The following is a 24,189-nucleotide window of genomic DNA, read 5'->3' on the forward strand; positions in this document are numbered from 1 at the left end:
CTCATAGGTAATTGTGTTTTTCGCTGTTGTTTCGTTGCTGTCTGGTGGACGAATACATGAAATCTCCGTGCCATCATCAAACATATTAATGGCTATATATCGGGTAATTCAAACCATTTTTTCTTCGCATGGAAACAACTCTTCGTTAATCTGAGCATGGAAGTAATAGTTTATATCACGAACTATATATGAGGATACACAAAATGAAAAACTAAGCGAAATTGTGAATCCCGCATGGCACGAAAAAATGTGTTGTATTTCAGTAAATAACACGTGTTTTCGGTTGATTGTAAACACGTAGTACTTAACTTAGTCCATCATGCATTATTACTCATTTAGTGGATTGGTCAAAAACCTAGGTGAAAATAAATTGCGTCACATGTAAATAAACAATTACATTTGCGAGAACATAAGTATGCTAATTTATGCATTTCCATATAAGGTAGTGATCCCGACCTGTTAAATTGAACTAATTGTAAACATGTTTACTGTTCACGACGTTTGGTGTGAACACGGACTTAATTTAATCAATATGTTATAAGGTATGTACATTGATTAACTTGTTTACAGTTGAAATTTTTCACTATATCACACTAGATCATACATAAAACAAAAGCATATAATTGTTTGATATTCCTGATGTAATATTTTGTTAAAAAAGTTTAATATAGCTATCATGGTAATAAATTAAAAAAACAACGTAAAAGATGTTTTTGGTACATATATATCCTGGACATTAATTGTCATGATATACAGGACATGGATGTAAACATTATGGAACGCCATGACTGCCTTATGTTAATGATCAGAATCATATGCAGTGGTCACAACATTATATGCAGTGCTCACAACATTATATGCAGTGCTCACAACATTATATGAAGTGCTCACAACATTATATATGTATGATGAGATTGATGTATAATGAGATGGTAGTGGTTTAGATTCGGTAAACGTCGGGTTTGTTTAGCTGAAAATTACCGAATCCATAATTGGTAATGCCCAGCAAACAAATTTAAATGGTTATTAAAGTCATGTTATCATTAAGGCAGTATACACTATTTAAAACTGATTGAAATAAGGAAATTAAGAAGTATGATCAATTTACCACAAATTTATTCCACACCAGGGCAATTTAAACTTATTTTGATCATCCTTTTCATCATATTCACACTTTTTAAACATAATATATACTTTAAGTGTTTAATAAATTGCTTCGCCGAACGCAATTGGATACGACCGCAGAGGTCAAGCCATGAACCGAAGGGACAAAAATTGGCACACTATTCACGCTTGATACAGGTCTAAATTTACCATAATAGGTTTCTGACACAGAATTACTATAGTCAAATAACTTAAAGTCATATGAAACGAGTGAGTGGTGAAAAATAATGTTTATCCAATTCTTTAACCAATGCATGTATATATCATAAACTTAGTCTTCTGTGCACAATTTTATCATTTTTTACGCAAATATATCGTATAATCGTCATTTTTTTTCTCTTTGTCTGTTATGATTTAACTAATATGGATGCTCATTAAATGCCGTGTTTGAAGCCGAAGTTTACCGATTGTCACCTTATAGTAAACAAATAACAAAAAGCATGGGTATTGAGCACGTGTTTAACATGTACAATCAGATAATTGATAATTTTATTTTAATGACAGATCCATGCGTATAGCGATCACTGGATTTTTACGAGGAGGGTTACGCTCAGGTCACTATGAATACGAAAAATATGTCGGCGAATTGCTTCCTGGAAGCAAGCAATTAAAAATAAGTAAACTTCTTCTAAATGTGGACAAATTAAAGAATTTAAATCCTCAGAAAAAAGTATATGTACATAAGTTGTATGATGAAAACTATCCATTTAGTCATAAAAAAAAATATGCATATTTTTTTTTTAATTAGAGATTTCTTATGACTTTAAAATTGATTATATAGTTTGAATTTATACTTATTTTTTTGGTTTTGTACTTCGCTGTTGTTAAAACAAAATACCCTCCTTTTTTGTTGATTTTGTGCCACACACTATGCTGTAACATATTGACCCAAACCTAAAAAAGAAAAGAAAAATGTATCCCCCACTTTTTTGGCAAAAAAATAAAATAAGAAATTTTCTTTTTAATTTCTGAAATCTGATATGGGAAAAAAAATTCTTAAATAAATTTTAAAGCAGTGTAAGGGAGGTAATCAAACATGTTTGGATTACCTCAATATATTTGGATTACCTTCCTTACACTCACTAGTTTCAAATTGTCTTAATTGGCCATTAACCAAGAACATGAAGAAACCCTTGTTTCCCCTTCTTTTTTGCCTCTAATTCCTAAACGTTTTGAGCCGTAACACCTCCCCCTCCATCCACTTTTCCAAGCAAATCATAACCATTCCTTTGTGGTATGGAAACTTGTGGTATAATTTCAGAGAGATTTTTACACTTAAGGACTTTTTAAAAAAGACTTTTTTATTGATCTCTTATGAATTGATTTTGCAAACTTTGTTGGGGTTTTATATGAAAATGAAATACAATAAGAAAAATCCGAGAACTCGTTTTGCAGGTCAAACAAGGATGTACAAGAATATATAAAATATTACGGGATGCTATGAATAACAAAGAACCTAAATTAATTTAATTGTTGACATAATAACATAGCAACAAATAAGAACAGTTTAGGCCCGTACTTAGTTGCAAAATATACTTTATTACCGGAGAATAAGACAAGTCATATCCGCAAGGGAATTTAATGAAACGATAGAATCGTTATTCTTTGTACTATTAATCGTTTTATGACCGTAACCATTTGCGTTGGCATATAAAGGTGAATTGAACTATTATAATATATTCTCTGTTTGCAGATAATGGCTCAGAAAACTTTGCCAAACCCAAACCACCGTCGGGTGAAAGAAGGAGATTTTTTAGAAATTGATCGAGGAGCGTACAAACATTGGGCAGTTTACATAGGTATGTTACTGTAAATAAACTCATCATAGATGCCAGGATTAAAAATTTGTATTCTTAAATTGTGCTTTTTTTGGTAAAAAGTCGAACATGTTGAAAAACATTCATTGTGCACCTAAAATCTTTTTTTGTACTTCGTTCGGTTTTATGTATTATTTTTTTTCATATGATGTATCATAATTTGCTGAGAAAAGAGAGGGACAAAAGATATCAGAGGACTGTCAAATTCATAAACTGAAAATAAACTGACAACGCAATGGCTAAAAATGAAAAAGACAAACGGACAAACAGTAGTACACATGACACAGCATAAAAAACTAAAGAATAAGTAACACGAACCCTACCAAAAACTTGGGATGATATCGGGTAGTCAGGAAGAGTATGGAGATCCTGCTCCTCATTTGGCATCCTTCATGTTACTCATGTTATAACATATTGAGTATATATTTTAATTCGGCGGGTTACATTCATGAAAGGGAATTCGAAGGGGATTGTACTTAAGACGAAAGGCCCATATCTGATTAACTCCGAATTAAACACAAGAAATTGAAATTGAAAATCATGCAGGACTAACAAAGGCCAGAGGCTATATTTCACGTATTGTATAGCACAATACGAAAGTTTTTATATTAAGTATACATGTTCCCTATCTTGATTTAGCTAATTACAAGTACTTATACTTTCATTTAAATTTCTTGAAAGTATTAACATTTAAGAAAAAGTGTTCGTCGTTTTCAGTCAAATTACGCAGGATCGACACACATAATTGTATCTTGTATGTTTAATCGTTATAGTAACTTTTTACCTGTAATTTCCAAAAAAAAATAGGACTATCCGGACCCAGTTGTTCAACTATCGGTTAAATTTTAACCAAGGGTTAAACATCATAACCCTTGGTTAAATTTTAACCCTTGGTAATTTTCTGTTGTTCATCCTGTGGTTAAATTAAACCCTCTGTTAAATCCTTGGTTAAAGTAGATATATTTAACCCATCTTTAGGAGTTGGGTTAAATATTTAACCAAGGGTTGAAATTTTCAAAACAACTTATTTTCAATATTCTTAATTATTATGTAAGAAAACCGCGAGAATTTCGGGGAGAAAGTGATCTCACCAACTCTTTCCTATTATCAGTATATATATTTTTTTGGCAACTTTTTTCAGTTTAATCATTTATCTTAAACTTCTTTAGGAGTTCAGGATTGAGTTTTATTTGAGGATTATTTCTATTGTTCAAATACTGGATAAATTAAGCCGGTACTTTGAGACTGGTTAAGGTTTTACCATTGCCATTGGTTAAACACTGCATTGAGATTAATTTACAATGTTTTTTTTTTTAAATTCCTATTTTCAAGTTTCAGATAACTTCTTTGTTATAACATATAATATATATATTTCATAAATGGTATTTTGAACCCCATGGCAATTTGATCTCTGTGTAAATTTCACCCCTCCCCCACCCCGTAAACAAATTCTTTACTTTACTTCCGTATATCGGACAAAGTAAAGACTCACTTGTGACAAGTTTTGGTGTTTTATTTTGTTAATTATCTTATTATGAAGTCAACAACTCATAATACATATAATGATATACATGTCAATTTATAAATCCGTGTCATCTTTATTGACATTGAAAGCAGTGTCCGGCTTTCACGGACGCTGTTCTTTCTTTTGCACATTGCGGTTATTAGACCAGAAATAAAGGAAACAATACTTTATCAACATATATAGTGGTAGTGATTGATTACAATGGCACGCATTTAATATACAGGTACCACCGATAGATCTAGAGTTGTACATATATTCGTATTATTATGAATCCATAGTTTCAATGCAATTACACGTTGCCATGCGTTCTATCAGGTTCGCGTTGATGTGAGGTATAAAATAAGTCTTCAAATCTGTACCCAGTACCTGCTTTGTTATAAGGTTCAAATTTAAAACAGATATATAATTCTAGGTTCTAAATAAACAGCTGCGCCATCAGCGTATGATACGCCCGACGTCTTGTGTGGAAGTTTTATGCAATAATCATAAATAGTTTCTGAGAAAGTTTTAAGCAATTACCATTTATTGCTTTAGAGACACGGCGGGGCATGTGACACCCCCCCCCCAACCCCCCCCCCCCCCCCCAACCCTGTTTTTTTTTTTTACAAATATCACTAAAATAAAATTTACCAAAAAGTATACAGATCCTTAGATTAATATAACAAAGAAGTGTGTACAGTTTCAAGCAATAATCAGAGATACGGCGAAAAAAAAACCTTCCCCTTTTTTACAAAATACTCAATAACTCAAAAATAAAATTTTGAGTTATCACCAAAAGGTATACAGATCTTTAGATTAATATAACAAAGAAGTGTGTAAAGTTTTAAGCAATAATCATAAATCGTTTTTGAGATACTGCACGACATGTAAAAAACCCTCCCCCTTTTTGACAAAATACTCAATAACTCAAATGTTTAATCTTATTTTCACCAAAAAGCATACAGATCATTTGACCATCATAAAAAACAACTATATTAAGTTTCATGAAATTTAGATAAGTCGTTCTCAAGTTACGGTGCGACATGTTCACGCCGCAGATGACAGTTAGGTCCGCTGCTGTATGCCCTGAGGTAATCGGTGCCCTCAGGTAATCGTGGCAATAGTGCCCATATGCGTAGTAATAACATGATCTAAAAATAGAATAAACTAAAAATACATCATTGTACTTTCTATTTCGACTGACAGTATATGTGCGAAAAATAGGAGAAAACAGGAACACATACAATTTTTTACAATAAGTTACGACACATAATTCACGAAAAAAATCCAAATATTTGGTTTATTTGTGATCAGTGCAACGTGAACAGATTTTTATTTAGTGAAACGTAAATGACTTATAATAATTAAAAAGAAAACACTTTTTGAATGGCGATTTAAACTTTTATAATAATAGTTGTCAAAAACTGGTTTCATAGAGACTTATGTAAATAAATGTATATATAATTATTTAAACTAACTATTAAAGAATAAAAGTTATCCACACATGCATAAGGCAGCAAACATTTGATTTTCGGGGGGGGGGGGGGGGTTTTTCTTTCATTTCAATTTTAGCATTACATATAGTGGCAGAACAATTAGAAAAAAACTTTTAAAAAAACATAGCCCCCCCCCCCCCCCCCCCCCTGAAAATGAAATGATTACTGCCTAAGTTTCGTGAATGTCCTGTTGAAACTTTGACTATCATTGTGTTTGGTAATATATGACACTTACATATGGACAGATTACGCATATATTGATTTTGGTTACTTCTTTTAAAGTAACATAAGTAGAAAACGATAACATTTAATAGATAGGTTAATGAAAATCAGTCCATCTTGTCCGACTGCATGAGGGGCGGCGGCGGATCCATCCATTTAAAAAAAGGGGGTCCCCAATCCAGGACACAAGAAGGGGGTTCCTTCCAACTATATGTTTCCATTCAAATGCATTGATCTCCAAAAAAAAAGGGTTCCTATACCCAGAACACCCCTGGACCCGCCACTGTCCATTGTTCAACTACTAAATTGTCTGTTTTACTTACTAGTACACTTGGTACAATAAAAAACCTGATAATAAATTGTTCAAATAAGGCCTTTGAAAATAGTGGAATTAATTACTTTTGGAGTGTCAAAAACTCGTTGGAAGTACTTGATAAATTGCATGCATATATTGGTGATTTTAAATCTGTTCAAAGTTTTGATTTTTCTACCCTATATACCACTTTGCCTCATATTCTTATTGAGAAAAAAATCACATCCCTAATTAACTGGGCATTTAAAAAGTCGGAATGCGAGTACATATGTTCAAACTCTTTGCGATCATTTTTTAGTAGCAATAAACAAAAGAACTATGTCAATTGGACATGCTTTGATACTATTTATGCGCTTGAATTTTTATTTGATAACATTTTTGTTATTTTTAGAGATTCCGTACATCGTCAAGTTATTGGAATTCCAATGGGGACTAACTGTGAACCAATTATTGCGGACCTGTTTTGTATTGTTATGAGTTACAATTTATGACTTAAATTAGCAAAGACCCATCTAAACAATATTTGGTACAAAAATTCAACAATACTTTTAGATATTTGGATGATATATTGGCTCTCAATAATAACGACTTCCGTATGTATACTAAAGAAATTTATCCTGTAGAACTTACTTTAATTAAAGCTAATGATAACAATGACCACTGCCCTTTCCTCGATCTTGATATCTATATCATAAACGGGAAGATTAATACTAAAATTGTTGATAAGAGAGATGTTTTTTCATTTCCTATTGTAAATTATCAGTTTGTAGACCTGACGTTCCCTTGTCATCATCTTATGGTGTTTATATATCTCAACTTGTACGATTCTCTCGTGTATGTAACAACGTATTAGATTTTAGCGAGAGAAATTTAGGTATTACTAAAAAATTATTACACCAGGGTTTTCGATATCACAAACTGGTCAAAACATTTACTAAATTTTATCATCAGTATAAGGAAATAATTCGTAAATATAACTCAACATGCAGACATCTTGTACGTTCGGGTATTTCACATCCAATTTTTTATGGAAGTATTCTAAATAAAGAACAAAAATGTCAGTATTCTCCTCAGAAACTAACAAAACCTTTAAATAGACTTATTAAAAAGGGATATAGTTACGATACTGTTGTCAGGTCATTAAAGATTGCATATTTTGGCTTTAATATTGATTCACTGATAGAGTCTTTGAATCGGAACTAAACACATCTATTTCTAAAAAACAGTTGTTGGCATGACACGGGTTATGTTCTTCTCATATATTTTATGATAGTATGATACTAAACCCCTAACGGGAGGGATTGTGCCTGATATTCATATGATGAACACATAATCTTTCAATCAGTTTAATTGAGGTCAGGAGCTGGCATGTCAGTTAACTGCTAGTAGTCTTGTTATTTATGTACTACTATCATTTTTTTATGTTCTTTTGTTACATCTTTTGACATCGGACTCGGACTTCTCTTGAACTGCATTATAATGTGCGTATTGTTATGCTTGTACTTTTCTACACTGGCTAGATGTATAGGGGGGGGGGGGGGGGGTTGAGATCTCATAAACATGTTAAACCCCGCCGCAATTTTGCGCATGTCCCAAGTCAGGAGCCTCTGGCCTTTGTTAGGCTTGTATGATTTTAAATTTTAGTTCCTTGTCTATAATTCGGAGTTTAGTATGACGTCCATTATCACTGAACTATTATGCATATTTTTAGGGGCCAGCTTAAGGACACCTACAGCTGCGGGAATTCTCGCTACATTGGAGACCCTTTGGTTGCCTTCGGCTGTTGTCTGCTCTATGGTCGGGTGGTTGTCGCTTTGACATATTCACCATTTCCTTTCTCAATTTTAATAACTATGTTTCTGATCTAATTTTGTATTCTATAAACTGCATCTATATATTTACACTACAAATCTACAACTCTCAGTCTATGGCTACACGTGCTGATCTTATCTATATTCATGCATAATATTCATTAACTGTGTATGAGTATCAAAATCGTATCATACGCGATGATGACCAGCCAGTACACACTGTAAGGATTTTATTCACCAGTATTAAAAAAGAGAAACATTGTAGAACGAACAGTAATCTATTTTTTTTTCATTTGACATTACTTTGAAAGTAACGTAGTTACAAGCACAGGTTATATAGTATATAACTGCTTTTTTAAAATGTTAATTGTCTTTATCAATCTTATTTGAGAGATGTTGGATATTTCAAGGAAAAACCTCACATCTCCAGTGGACTTTTGTATATGGTCAGATAACCTTAGGTCATCTCTAAATTACTGTGTATTTCCTGTATCTCAGATCATATCTATGATTGCTCACATGGTGAGGTTACCTCAGGTCACCTCTGTATGATTGAACATTGTGAGGTTACCTAATATTACCTCTGTATTGCTGTACATGGTGAGGTTACTCTGTATTACTGCACATACTTGTATTACCACACTTTGTATAAATTTTACAAAACACTATTTTTTTAGTTTTCCTCAGGGCACTTCTGCCTTTCTATACATGGCCAAGTGCACATGTTAACTAATGTCATTTCTTAACTACTGTATATAAATATGTAACCTCAGAATACCTCTGTATATAAGAATATGTTGAGGTAACCTAAGGTCACAACTTCATGGTCATTGTACCAGCTGCATGTTACCACAGATAAACTTTGCAAAACGCTAATTTTCTACAAACCTCAGGTTACCACAATTGAATGTTCATAACTCCCTTCGTCAGCTTAGTCAGTCCAGATTACATCTATGTTCTTTTTTTTTCACGGACAGGCTACCTCAGGTCATCTGTAAATTACTGTACATGACCAGGTTACCTCAGGTCATCTGTAAATTACTGTACATGACAAGGTTACCTCAGGTCATCTGTAAATTACTATACATGACCAGGTTACCTCAGGGAACCACTGTACTACTGTGCATGGTAAGGTTACCTCAGGGAACCATGGTACTACTGTGCATGATCGGGTAACTTCAAGGAACCACTGTTCTACTGTGCATGGTCTGGTTACCTCATGAATCCATTGTACTACTGTGAATGGTCAGGTTACCTCAGGGAACCATTGTACTACTGTGCATTGTCAGGTTTCTTCGGGGAACCATTGCACTACTGTACATGGTCATGTTACCTCAGGGAACCACTGTACTACTGTGGATGGACAGGTTATCTCAGGGAACCACTGTACTACTGTGTATGGTCAGGTTACCTCAGGGAACCATTGTACTTCTGTGCATTGTCAGGTTACCTCAGGGAACCACTGTACAACTGGGCATGGTCAGATAACCTCAGGAAAACATTGTACTACTGTGCAGGGAACCTTTGTACTCTTGTGCATGGTCAAGTCTCCTCAGGGAATCATTGTTCTACTGTGCATGGTCATGGTCCCTCATGGAATCATTGTACCGCTGTGTATTTTAAGGTTACCTCAGGGAACCATTGAACTACTGTACATGGTCAGGTTACCTCAGGGAACCATTGTACTACTATGATGGTCAGGTTACCTCAGGGAACCAGTGTACTACTGTGCATGGTCAGGTTACCTCAGGGAACCACTGTAAAACTGGGCATGGTCAGGTAACCCCAGGGAACCATTATACTAATCTGCAGGGAACCATTGTACTGTGTATGATCAGGTTTCTTAAGTGAACCATTGTACCACTGTGCATGGTAGGTAACCTCAGGGAATCATTATACTACTTTGCATGGTCATGTTACACCAGGTAACCACTATACAACTGGGCATTGTCAGGTAACCTCAGGGAACCATTGTACTATTGTGCATGTTCAAGTCTCCTCAGGGAAACGTTGTTCTACTATGCATGGTCATGGTACCTCAGGAAACCATTGTACTGTTGTGTATTGTGAGTTAACCTCAAAGAATCTTTGTACTACTGTGCATGGTCAGGTTACCTCAGGGAACCATTGCACTACTGTGCATGGTCAGGTTTCTTTAGGGAACCATTGTACTACTGTGCATGGTAGGTAACCTCAGGGAATCATTGTACTACTCTGCATGGTCAGGTTACTTCAGGGAACAATTGTACTACTGTGCATGGTAAGTAATAAGGGAATCATTGGACTACCGTGCATGGTCAGGTTACTTCAGAGAACCATTGCACTACTGAGCATGATCAGGTTACTTCAGGGAACCATTGAAATACTGTACATGGTCATGTTACCTCAGGGAACCATTGTACTACTGTGCATGGTCAGGTTACCGATAGAACCATTGTGCTTCTGTGCAAGGTCACGTTACCTCAGGGAACCATTGTGCTTCTTTGCATTGTCAGGTTTCCCCAGGGAACCATTGTACTACTGTGCATGGTCAGGTTACCTCAGGGAACCATGGTACTACTGTGCATTGTCATGTTACCTCAGGTGACCATTGTACTACTGTGCATGGTCAGGTTTCCCAAGGGAATCATTGTACTACTGTACATGGTCAGGTTTCTGCAGGGAACCATTGTACTTCTGTGCATTGCCAGGTTACCTCAGGGAACCATTGCACTACTGTGCATGGTCAGGTTTCTTTAGGGAACCATTGTACTACTGTGCATGGTAGGTAACCTCAGGGAATCATTGTACTACTCTGCATGGTCAGGTTACTTCAGGGACCAATTGTACTACTGTGCATGGTAAGTAATTAGGAAATCATTGGACTACCGTGCATGGTCAGGTTACTTCAGAGAACCATTGCCCTACTGAGCATGATCAGGTTACTTCAGGGAACCATTGAAATACTGTACATGGTCAGGTTACCTCAGGGAACCATGGTACTACTGTGCATTGTCATGTTACCTCAGGTGACCATTGTACTACTGTGCATGGTCAGGTTTCCCAAGGGAATCATTGTACTACTGTACATACTCAGGTTTCTGCAGGGAACCATGGTACTACTGTGCATGATCGGGTAACTTCAAGGAACCACTGTTCTACTGTGCATGGTCTGGTTACCTCATGAATCCATTGTACTACTGTGCATTGTCAGGTTTCCTCAGGGAACCATTGCACTACTGTTCATGGTCATGTTACCTCAGGGAACCACTGTACTACTGTGCATGGCCAGGTTACCTCAGGGAACCATTGTAATACTGTGCATTGTCATGTTACCTCAGGGAACCATTGTACTACTGTGCATGGTCAGGTTTCCCCAGGGAACCTCTGTACTACTGTACATGGTCAGATTACTTCAGGGAACCATTGTACTTCTGTGCATGGTCAGGTTACCTCAGGGAACAATTGCACTACTGTGCCTGGTCAGATTACTTCAGGAACAATTGTACTACTGTGCATGGTAGGTTTCCTCAGGGAACTATTGTACTAATGTGCATGGTCAGGTTACCTCAGGGAACCATTGTACAACTGTGCATGGTCACGTTCTCAGGGAACCATTGTACTCTTGTGCATGGTCAGGTTACCTCATGGAACCACTGTACAACTGTGCATTGTCAGGTTTCCTCAGGGAACCATTGCACTACTGTTACCTCAGGGAACCACTGTACTACTGTGCATGGCCAGGTTACCTCAGGGAACCATTGTTATACTGTGCATTGTCATGTTACCTCAGGGAACCATTGTACTACTGTGCATGGTCAGGTTTCCCCAGGGAACCTCTGTACTACTGTACATGGTCAGATTACTTCAGGGAACCATTGTACTTCTGTGCATGGTCAGGTTACCTCAGGGAACAATTGCACTACTGTGCCTGGTCAGATTACTTCAGGAACAATTGTACTACTGTGCATGGTAGGTTTCCTAAGGGAACTATTGTACTAATGTGCATGGTCAGGTTACCTCAGGGAACCATTGTACAACTGTGCATGGTCACGTTCTCAGGGAACCATTGTACTCTTGTGCATGGTCAGGTTACCTCATGGAACCACTGTACAACTGTGCATGGTCAGGTTATTCATAAAGATAGACAAGAATGAGATTTACAGATAATTTAGTAGACTGAATTTTTTTCTGAACTCATTTTTTTCTGTTTGTTTATAGGTTTATGGTGAATGGAAACATAAATATAGACTTTTTAAAAATCTTGCATCTTTTGGGGGTATCCTTCCAGGAAAGTGGAAGGATATCATGTTTACTTGAAGTGGTGAGGTCTAGTAAAAATAGCAAACAGAAAGTAGAAAAAAATGAGTTGACTTCAGGATTGCGTAACGTTTTATTCTTCGTGGCAAGACCCCCTTTTTTCAATTAAATCACAATTTCACTTTGGTACATCCATGATATGAACATGAATTTTTTTCTAAGATCAGCTGTTTTGCATGTGAGCCTATGGAGCAGTCAATAACAAGACTGCAACCTTATGTTAATTTGATTTGAATCGATTATATTTGTTGTTATTTTTTGGGTTACCGAGGTAATCCTGTTATGACAGAATACTTCGAATTCATTGAAGTTATATTGTTTATGTGATGTAAATGTAAAGGTGATTTGAATTAACTTGAGTTAAATTGGTTGTAATTGCTGTTATTATTGGGTTACCTCAGGTAACCCTGTTAAGAAAAAAATATTAGTAGATACTATGCTTGTGTATACATTTGTATTTTAATCACATAATTTCTGAATTTAAAAATGTAGGACTTCATAGATTTGTATTTTTTATTTGATGTTGTTGTTATGGTTACCCGAGGTTATCCTGTCATGTAAGAATACTTTGTAGATAGTTTTCCAGAGTAGACATTTAAGTTGTAATAAACGATTTACTTTTTTTTATAAATTTGAACTTCATAGATGTGTATTGTTTATATGATATTTAGGAAAGGCAACTTAATTTAACTTTATTTGAATTGATTATATTTACTGTTATTTTTGGGGTTACCTGAGGTAACCCTGTTATGAAAGAATACTTCGTAGATACTTTGCTGGTATATGCATTGATGTTGTAATTACACAATTTCTTAATTTAAAATGTAAAACTTCATAGATTTGTATTGTTTATGCGATGTATAGATATATGCTACCTGAGTAAACTTGAGTTAAAAGGGTTGTATTTGTTGTTATTATTAGGTTACCTGAGGTAACCCTGTCTCTCAGGTAACCCTGTAATGAATGAATTCTTCTTAGATACTTTGCTAGTCTTTACATTAATTGTAATAAACAAACTTCTTTATTTCAAATGTAGGACTTCATGAAAGTGGTATTGCTTATGTGATGCACATGTAAAGGTGAACTCAGTTAACTTCAGTTAAGTGGGTTATATTTGTAATTATGTCTGGGGTTACCTCAGGTACCCATGTTATGAAGAATGCTTTTGAGATGGTTTGCTAGTGTAAACATTTATGTTGTAATCGGACAATTTCTTTATTTTAAATGCAGGACTTCATAGATGTGTATTGTTTATGTGATATTTCTGAAAGGCGACTAAAGTTAACTTGATATGAAAGAATAATACTTATTTCTATTTCATGGGTTACTTGAGGTAACCCTGTCATGACAGAATATTTAGTAGATACTTTGCTAGTATATCCATTTATGGAGTAATAAACCAACTTCTTTTTTTTTAAATGTAGGAATTCATTAAAGTTATATTCTTTATGTGATGTATATGTAAAGGTGATTTGAATTAACTTGAGTTAAATAGGTTGTATTGTTGTTATTGTATTAGTTACCTCAGGTAACCCTGCTATGAAAGAATTCTTAGTAGATACTTTGCTAGTGTATAGCTTTGCATTGTAACTCCACAATTCTTTAATTTGAAATGTAGGACTTCATAGATTTGTATTGTTTATGTGATGTATATATATTAAAAGGTGACCTCAGTGAACTTGAGTTAGATGGGTTATCTTTGTTGTTATTGTTATGGTTACATGAGGTAACCCGGTAATGAATGAATCCTTCGTAGAAACTTTGCTAGTGTTTACATTAATTATAATAAACAAACTTCTTTATTGTAAATGTAGGACTTCATGAAAGTTGTATTGTTTATGTGATGCACATGTAAAGGTGACCTCAGTTTACTTCAGTTAAGTGGGTTATATTTGTAATTGTGCCTGGGGTTACCTCAGGTACCCATGTTATGAAGTATGCTTTTGAGATAGTTTGCTAGTGTAAACATTTATGTAATAATCGGACAATTTCTTTATTTTAAATGTAGGACTTCATAGATGTGTAATGTTTATGTGATATTTCTGAAAGGCGACTTAAGTTTACTTGATATAAATGGATAATATTTATTTCTATTTCATTGTTTACCTGAAGTAACCCTGTCATGACAGAATATTTAGTAGATACTTTGCTAGTATATCCATTTATGGTGTAATAGACCAACTTCTTCTTTTTAAATGTAGGAATTCATTAAAATTATATTCTTTATGTGATGTATATGTAAAGGTGATTTGAATTAACTTGAGTTAAATAGGTTGTATTGTTGTTATTGTATTGGTTACCTCAGGTAACCCTGCTATGAAATAATTCGTAGTAGATACTTTGCTAGTGTATAGCTTTGTATTGTAACTCCACAATTTTTTTATTTGAAATGCAGGACTTCATAGATTTGTATTGTTTATGTGATGTATATATATTAAAAGGTGACCTCAGTGAACTTGAGTTAGATGGGTTATCTTTGTTGTTATTGTTATGGTTACGTGAGGTAACCCTGTAATGAATGAATCCTTCGTAGAAACTTTGCTAGTGTTTACATTAATTTTAATAAACAAACTTCTTTATTTTAACTGTAGGACTTCATAAAAGTTGTATTGTTTATGTGATGCACATGTAAAGGTGACCTCAGTTTACTTCAGTTAAGTGGGTTATATTTGTAATTATGTCTGGGGTTAGCTCAGGTACCCATGTTATGAAGAATGCTTTTGAGATAGTTTGCTAGTGTAAACATTTATATTGTAATCGGACAATTTCTTTATTTTAAATGTAGGACTTCATAGATCTGTATTGTTTATGCGATATTTCTGAAAGGCGACTTAAGTTAACTTGATATGAATGGATAATACTTGTTTCTATTTCATGGGTTACCTGAGGTAACCTGTCATGGCAGAATATTTAGTAGATACTTTGCTTGTATATACATTTATGGTGTAATAAATCAACTTCTCCATTTTTAATGTAGGAATTCATTAAAAAAAAATTTATATTGTTTATGTGATGTACATGTATATGTAAAGGTGATCTGAATTAACTTGAGTTAAATAGGTTGTTTTTGTTGTATTTGTATTGGTTACCTCAGGTAACCCTGCTATGAAAGAATTCTTAGTATATACCTTGTAAGTGTATACATTTATATTTTAATTACACAATTTCTTAATTTAAAAATGTAGGACTTCATAGATTTGTATGGTTTATGTGATGCATATATATTTAAAGGACATACCTGAGTTTACTTGGGTTATATGGGTTGTATTTGTTGTTATTGTTATGGTTACCTGAGGTAACCCTGTAATGAATGAATTCTTTGTAGATACTTTGCTAATGTTTACATTAATTGTAATAAACAAACTTGTTTATTTCAAATGTAGGACTTCATGTATTGTTTATGTGATGTATATATATAAAGGTGACCTCAGTTAACTTGAGTTAGATGGGTTATCTTTGTTATTATTGTAATGGTTACCTTCAGTTAACTTCAGTTATGTGGGTTATATTTGTAATTATGTCTGGGGTTACCTCAGGTACCCATGTTATGAAGAATGCTTTTAAGATAGTTTGCTAATGTAAACATTTATGTTGTAATCAAACAATTTCTTTATTTTAAATATAGGACTTCATAGATGGTTATTGTTTATGTGATATATTGGAATGGCGACTTAAGTTAACTTGATATGAATGGATAATACTTGTTTCGATTTAATGAGTTACCTGAGGTAACAGTGCATGACAGAATATTTAGTAGATACTTTGCTAGTATATGCATTTATGGTGTAATAAACCAACCTCTTACTTTTTACTGTAGGAATTCTTTGAAGTTATATCTTTTATGTGATGTATATGTAAAGGTGATCTGAATTAACTTGAGTTAAATAGGTTGTATTTGCTGTTATTGTTTTGGTTACCTCAGGTAACCCTGCTATGAAAGAATTCTTAGTTGATACTTTGCTAGTGTTTACATTCATATTGTTATTCAACAATGTTTTAATTTGAAATGTAGGACTTCATAGATTTGTATTGTTTATGTGATGTATATATATTTAAAGGTAACCTGAGTGAACTTGAGTTAGATGGGTTATCTTTGTTGTGATTGTTTTGGTTATCTGAGGTAACCCTGTCACGTAAGAATACGTCGTAGATAGTTTTCCAGAGTATACATTTAACTTCTAATAAACCATTTACTTTTTCATTTTGGACTTCATAGATAAGTATTGTTTATATGATATTCAGGAAAGGCGACTTTAGTTAACTTCATTTGAATGGATATTTGTTGTTATTTTTGAAATAAGATGAGGTATCTCTGTTATGAAAGAATACTTCGTAGATAATTTGTTTGTATATGCATTTATGCTGTAATGAGACAATTTCTTAATCTAAAATGTAGGACTTCATAAATTTGTATTGTGTATGCGAGGTATATATAAATGTAACCTGAGTTAACTTGAGTTGAATGGGTTGTATTTATTGTAATTATTGGGGTAACCTCATGTAACCCTGTCATTAATGAATACTTCGTAGATACTTCGTTTGTGTTTACATTTATTGTAATAAACAAACTTCTTTATTTTAAATGTAGGACTTCGTGAAAGTTGTATTGTTTATTTGATGTACATGTAAAGGTGATCCCAGTTTACTTCAGTTAAGTTAAGTGGGTTATATTTGTAATTATGTCTGGGGTTACCTCAGGTACCCATGTTATAAAGAATGCTTATTAGATAGTTTGCTAGTGAAAACATTTATGTTGTAATCAAACAATTTCTTTATTTTACATGTAGGCCTCATAGATGTGTATTGTTTATGTGATATATCGGAAAAGCGACTTTAGTTAACTTGATATCAATGGATAATACTTGTTGCTATTTTATGGGTTACCTGAGGGTTATTCATAACAAAATACTTAGTAGATACTTTGCTAGTATATGCAGTTATGCTGTTATAAACCACTTTCTTCTTTTGTTATGTAGGAATTCATTGAAATTATATTGTTTATGTGATGTATATGTAAAAGTGATCTGAATTAACTTGAGTTAAATAGGTTGTATTTACTGTTATTGTTTGCGTTACCGCAGGTTACCCTGTTATGAAAGAATTGTTAGTACATACTTTGCTAGTGTATACATTTATATTTTAATTACACAATTTCTTAATTTAGAATGTAGGACTTCATAGATTTGTATTGTTTATGTGATTATATATAAAGTTACCCTAGTTGACTTGAGTTTAATGGTTGCATTTGTTGTTATAATTTGGGTTACCTCAGGTAACCCTGTCATGAATGAATACTTCAGATCATTAATTGAACTTTTATAAAAAAAAAAAAAAAAAAAAGAAGTTTATAATTTTACAAGCCATCCCCACCCTACACGTACATACGAAATGAACGATCGATGAATACAAATAATAAAATCATTTGGGAAGTTTGTTGACATCTTTGGTATTTGGTCACATTAAAATTTGGTATTAAGATCTAAATAAGAACTATATTTTCGTGCGTATTTAATCAATGACGCATTACCATGATTACCTCAGGGCACTGATTACCTCAGGGCATACAGCAGCGGACCTAACTGCCACCTGCGTTTACGCCGGACAGACATCATACGTTCTTATAGAATGAGCATATTACAAAAAGACACCGATATATCGACAAAAGAAGCAATGTTCGATGGCTTGAAATCAAGTATATGTATGCCCTTTCTTTTTTAAAATGACAAATGACTAATAACTATATGCAAATTATTCGTTTCTTCACTCTTCACAAAAAAGCACCTATAATTGAATTGGGAACAAAAGTGCAGTTTTTCAAAAATATCATGCAATAAGAATTCTAACAAACAGTTAGGGCATTTTTTTGAACAGAAGATATTCCAAACAATTTACAAAAAATTTACAAAAATCAACTTGTGTTTTATCCTTCTAGAAACATAAAAAGTTGATTATGTCTATCTGTCAATACAAGTGGATAAAAACGTCCAAGAAATCGAAAATTTAGGTAAAAGGCTAAAATTTCTACCCCAATTATCTTGACATTAAGCAAAACAAGATATATTTTTTATTACATATTCTAATAAAATAAAAGAAAATAAGCCTGTAGGTTACTTTTCATACAATAATGACCGTTGGATCCCAAAATGTGTTATATTCTTTTAAACAAATCACTTGGTATGGTAAATACCAAAGTTACAATGTAGCACGACTCTTTCTATATATCTACCATTATATTGTTTTTATCAGGGAATAACGAAGTTGTTCATGTTTCTGATATTGGTGGACGAGTTGCGGCTAACCCAGGTCACTCATTTTCTATAAGTGGTGTTCCCTTCAACAAAGCGGAAGTAAAGAAAGAAAACGTATTCGATGTTTTGGGCACCAGTAAATGTAAGATCAATAACAGTAAAGACCGCGGGAATAAGTAAGTGTATCATTCATTATACAACTGAATTTAAAAATTAAAGGAAGAGAATTCTGTATTTGATTTAAATAGATAATCCATCAGAATACATTATTAAATTTGAGTACATTAAGCGTGATCCATACATGTATCTTACAAAAAACTGGCAAGTAACCCTTGACAATTTGTAAGGGTTCCCTGGAAGCCAGTGTCTGACCTACTTTATTAGGCTATTAATAAATGTTTTAGGAACTTTAACTGCAGATTGTATGTACAGAAAAAAACAGGAAATATTTGTTTACCAAATGTCCTTCTGGATACTAGCTTTGATCATAAACAAGCTTCTGTCCATTTTTTTTAATTATTTTGTTCGAGTGAATCTACTTAATTTGTTGTTGTTGTTTTTTCTATGTGTTATAAAATAGGCATGAGGAAAAGTTCGAATACGGTACAGTTAAAAAAAATAAGCATACATATGTGTGCACGAAGTTTTGAACCACTGCTAATTTTTCAGAACATTTCAGAAGTGTTGCAAATATGTGCAAAATAACTACGGCTAGTTTACCAAATTTACATATAAACGACTTCACAAATCATCACTAAAGAAGAATTGGTGAAAATATTGTTTGAATAAAACAATTGTACAATTTTTTTTTCTTTAGATAATTTACAACATCGTTACAGAATAATTTTCCGAATTTTACAACCAAAGTTTTTAAAAAAGTGATTTAAAACTGGTTTATGGCTAGCACAATTTCCCTCTCATAAGGTCATGATAACAAAATTACGCTTTAATGACGAACAAAACATAGTCGATATAACAGTTAAACTAACCGCAGAACAACAACAAACATCTTCCAGCAACGATAGACACCACAAACCGTGCGCTCATATGTACCAAATATGTTATATGGAATTTATACAATCATTTTCACAATACCAATCCAAAACATTATCATGCCAATGACTGTATTGAAAGTCTATTGCAGCAGTGTCTCCATAAGGAGCACACTCCTATATATGACGTTCGTACAGTGTGAACATGTACGGGCATAACGTATCAACTGAGATATTTAAAAACACTATACATCAGTTCCAAGAATTCAACAAATATATTTCATCACTGGTTGATTATTTTTCATCACGATATTTATGAGAGAAACTGTATCTTTGACTGTAGAAATAATAAAAGTCGACAATATGGAAAAATGATTGTTAAATATCATAATGATCCAGCTATAAATCGTTCTTTATAAGAGATTTTGAAAAATGTTGGTATTTACATGTAGTATGACGGTAGATTTTCTTTATTTTCTTTGAAATCAAATATCAAATGAGAGAAGGACAGATATTTTATTTTGTAAAATTTCATTCGTTTTATTTTACAATATGAAGAATTACCATTTCAGCTGTTTATTCCGAGCTCTTTTGTTAGGCATTGCAAATATTAGTTTTTACATGCGATTGTTTGAAGACAATATTATTAGAGGCTTTATCTGCTTGAACTGAAAATGAGTTTGTATACTTAGAGGATTTATGTCTGTATATTCTAGGTGTTTCGATCCCAAAGAAGTTGTAAAACGAGCACTCGGAAAACTAGGTCCTTTAGATTACAATATACTGTGGAGAAATTGCGAACACTTTGCCTCCTGGTGTCGATATGACAAAAAAATTTCACAACAGGTATTATTGAAATGTGATGTATGGTTAGGGACGACATCAAAAGATCAATGAAGTATAAAAAAGGAACCTAATTTCCACTGACCCCCATCACCATCTCTTCATCTTTTATATAAGCTTTGGATTTCAAATCTATGCCTGGGATAAGAAAATCCTTAGTTTTTCAAAAAATTCAAAGTTTGGTTTAACAGGTTTATAAAAATGACCACATTAATTTATTGATATTCATGTCAACACCGAAGTGTTGACTACTGGGCTGGTGATACCCTCGGGGACGAAACGTCCACCAGCAGAGGCATCGACCGAGTGGTGTAAATAGTTATCAAAGGTACCAGGATTATAATTTAGTACGCCAGACGCGCGTTTCGTCTATATAAGACTCATCACTGACGCTGAAAACTGTTGTGTGATGCATATATAGTAATGTTAATTATAGATTATAGAAGAGATGGACATATGGATGGAACGAATAAAGACAAATAATTAAGAATTCGATTTTTTCCACATTATCTACATTTCCTAATCAACTATAACACTCGCATACATGTATGCATGTTGTCTACTCTTTAGTAGGGTTGTCTTTTTGACATATATTCCCCATTCCCATTCTCAATTGTATATGTTTCTTGTATTTTCGTGTTTTAGGATACGTTTAGTTTCATTAACGTTACGCACACACGTTTTCTGGTTTTTAATAAGATAACCAATTTAACATTGTAATTGCATCGTTTTTTTATTAATGTGGGCTTAGATTAGATTGATATAATCAATAACTTATGTTTTCTTTCAAGGCTGACGATCTTTTAACTGTTGGTATGATTGCTGGAACCCTCGTCATGATTGGCGGACTATTATATAATGCTAGATCTGAAAGAAAGTAGCAAGTATGAAAATATTTATGACACTTGAAATGGTACGTCAACATCGTTGTTTATAGCATTTTTTCGTATAACAATTCAATCATCTATTTAATTTTATTAAATGATACCGTTTAGAGTATATTTACAATAGGTCTTAAAAAAAAGTAAAAACACAAAAATACTGAACTCCGAGGAAAATTCAAAAAGGAAAATCAAAAATCAAAAGGCAAAATCAAAAGTCCAAACACATCAAACAAATGGATAACAACTGTCATATTCCTGACTTGGAACAGGCATTTTCTAATGTAGAAAATGGAGGATTGAACCTTGTTTTATAGCTAGCGAAACCTCTCACTTGTATGACAGTTGCAAGTGAAAATGCATTGTACACATGTTCACATATATTCAAACTTTTCTTCGATTTCATTGAAAAAGTATTATTTGTACTTAACACAATGTAAACGCCATGCATGACTTAAATTAACTTAATGGTATTGATGAAATATTATTATGTATCTTTGGTTTGATTTTTTTGGGGGGTTTCTATTGTAACATGTGTTAGGGAAGTAGACGTAATAATATTTCTTTTAATTTCCTGTTTATGTTTGTTTAATCCAATTGTGTAACCTTGCTGTAGTTAAAAAAGCAACAAAATAATAAAACTTGTGTTATGCAAAGTGTGCTTTGTGTAAGGACACATACAACTGGTCGAATATTTTTTTTTCTCAAAAACTATCTGAATATTCGTAAACCGACATTCAATTTGAAATAACAATTTCCATGTTACCTGTTATAATTATTATTACCAGGGCATATGCAAAGAATTTAAAATTGTTTTAGAAATTTATCAAGTTTTGTCCATACTCAGCGGTTTTTTTAAAGGTATCTGTAATTACTCCTATTAACATAAGTTAGTATGTTGAAAACAATATATAAAAAGGTTGATCTATATTCAAGTAAGACATAAGAAGTTTAATACGGGGGTAAATGCTCTAGTAGCATTAACGGTACTAGTTTTTCTGCACCAGCTGCGCATTTCGACTATAAATTTCTGTTACTTGATTTTCGAGGCAAAACTTTTGATATAGGTATAATGTTTCAATCTTAAATTCCAATGAAAAGATAAGTAGAACTCATTTAAAAGAGAATATTAATTTATCATTACATCTCGTTGTGCTTTTAGTTTTTAATTACAGAAGACACATTCGTGGAGACATTAACAAAGTTATTACGTGCATGCAGAATTATAATGAGTCTTAGTATTAACTGTATATAAGTCACGTTAATCGGGAATGTTTTATTTTACAAAGTGTTTATGAAGTGACGTATATTCATACATCATTAGCTTGAGTTGTAGTGGTCAGTTTCCAGAATTTATGCTGATAAAAAGAAAACAACAGCAGTTACTAAACTATGACACATTATATGCATACTAAACCCTTAAAAGTCAGTATTTTGTCTTAAACGTAACCGATATTGAAACTGTTTCTTTCAATGAATCCATGTCGTACCATTTTACTGTTTCATTATATGGAACATGTAGAATACAAGTATTTTTTTTTTCAATTCCAGGTGATAGAAATATAGTATGACTGTTCAACCCATATAAGAACAAAGTGTAGATTACTGTACTTTAAATAAACAATAGTGGAATAAAACTTGTTATTGATACCTATATTGTCTCTCATCTAAGAATGAAAGTATTGGAATCGGCTAGACAAATACTTTTACAATGCGAATATTGTCAATACCATACTCAATCTTGTTAACTGTTTCAATCCACATAACCTGCAGAAGAACGAATGCGCAGTTTTGAAGGCAAATGCATAAGTAATATTTAATTTTGACATGCTTTATTAGTCATAATTGTTTTTTCTTCTACAGTATCTAATACAAAAACCCTTTTATCTATCTATTGTACCAAGGCTTTCGTTAAAAGGGCATATTATGTAAGGACATGAAGAGATAAACTTTATTTTACTAAGTATGCATTAGCTTTTGTAATACATGTATTTTTTAATAAAAGTTTTATGCATTTTCTTTTATCTTTTTCTTGAGAATATATTCACACAGGTTGAGGTGTTTCGGTCTTAAAAGGACGACAGTTGGTGTGACAGAGGTATGTCCATCGCTTATAATACGAATAATTAATAGGTAAAAAATATTTGTACCTTTATAAATGACTTTCTAGTCACGTTTAGATGAAATTCTTTACTTTTTTAAGAGGCGTTTGTATATTTCAAAATACTAGCTACTTCATAATGTTTTGATGACTATTGGAAGACCAACTCATACAATAACATATGAGTAATTTTTTTAAGAATTACGGTAATAACGAAAATTCATATCAAGCATGCATGATAGAAACTTGAATGTTGGTTTTCTTATGTCCTACACTCTTTGCTACTTGTAATAAAATTGAGAATGGAAATGGGGAATGTGTCAAAGAGACAACAACCCGACCAAATAAAAAACAACAGCAGAGGGTCACCAACAGGTCTTCAATGTAGCGAGAAATTCCCGCACCTGTAAGTTTTAGGTGGAAGAGAGTTTTTTGAAAATTTCTAATTATTTTGCACGAACACAAAAAATTATCGGTATTAACTTTTCATTCATATTC

General features: G+C 33.2%; 1 protein-coding gene across 1 annotated transcript; it reads left to right on the forward strand.

Moving 5' to 3' along the window:
• The first annotated feature begins 424 nt into the window (after positions 1 to 424).
• LOC139485924 (phospholipase A and acyltransferase 2-like) lies at positions 425 to 23,609 on the forward strand. The gene is made up of 6 exons (XM_071270595.1): positions 425 to 542; positions 2,858 to 2,963; positions 18,873 to 19,050; positions 20,583 to 20,712; positions 21,501 to 21,622; positions 23,142 to 23,609. Exons 2-5 carry the CDS (start codon positions 2,861 to 2,863, stop codon positions 21,588 to 21,590), a joined length of 501 nt encoding a protein of 166 aa, XP_071126696.1. The 5' UTR covers positions 425 to 542; positions 2,858 to 2,860; the 3' UTR covers positions 21,591 to 21,622; positions 23,142 to 23,609.
• The last annotated feature ends 580 nt before the right edge of the window (positions 23,610 to 24,189 follow it).

Source organism: Mytilus edulis, chromosome 8 (genome assembly GCF_963676685.1).
Source record: "Mytilus edulis chromosome 8, xbMytEdul2.2, whole genome shotgun sequence".
In the NCBI taxonomy this organism is placed as follows: domain Eukaryota; kingdom Metazoa; phylum Mollusca; class Bivalvia; order Mytilida; family Mytilidae; genus Mytilus; species Mytilus edulis.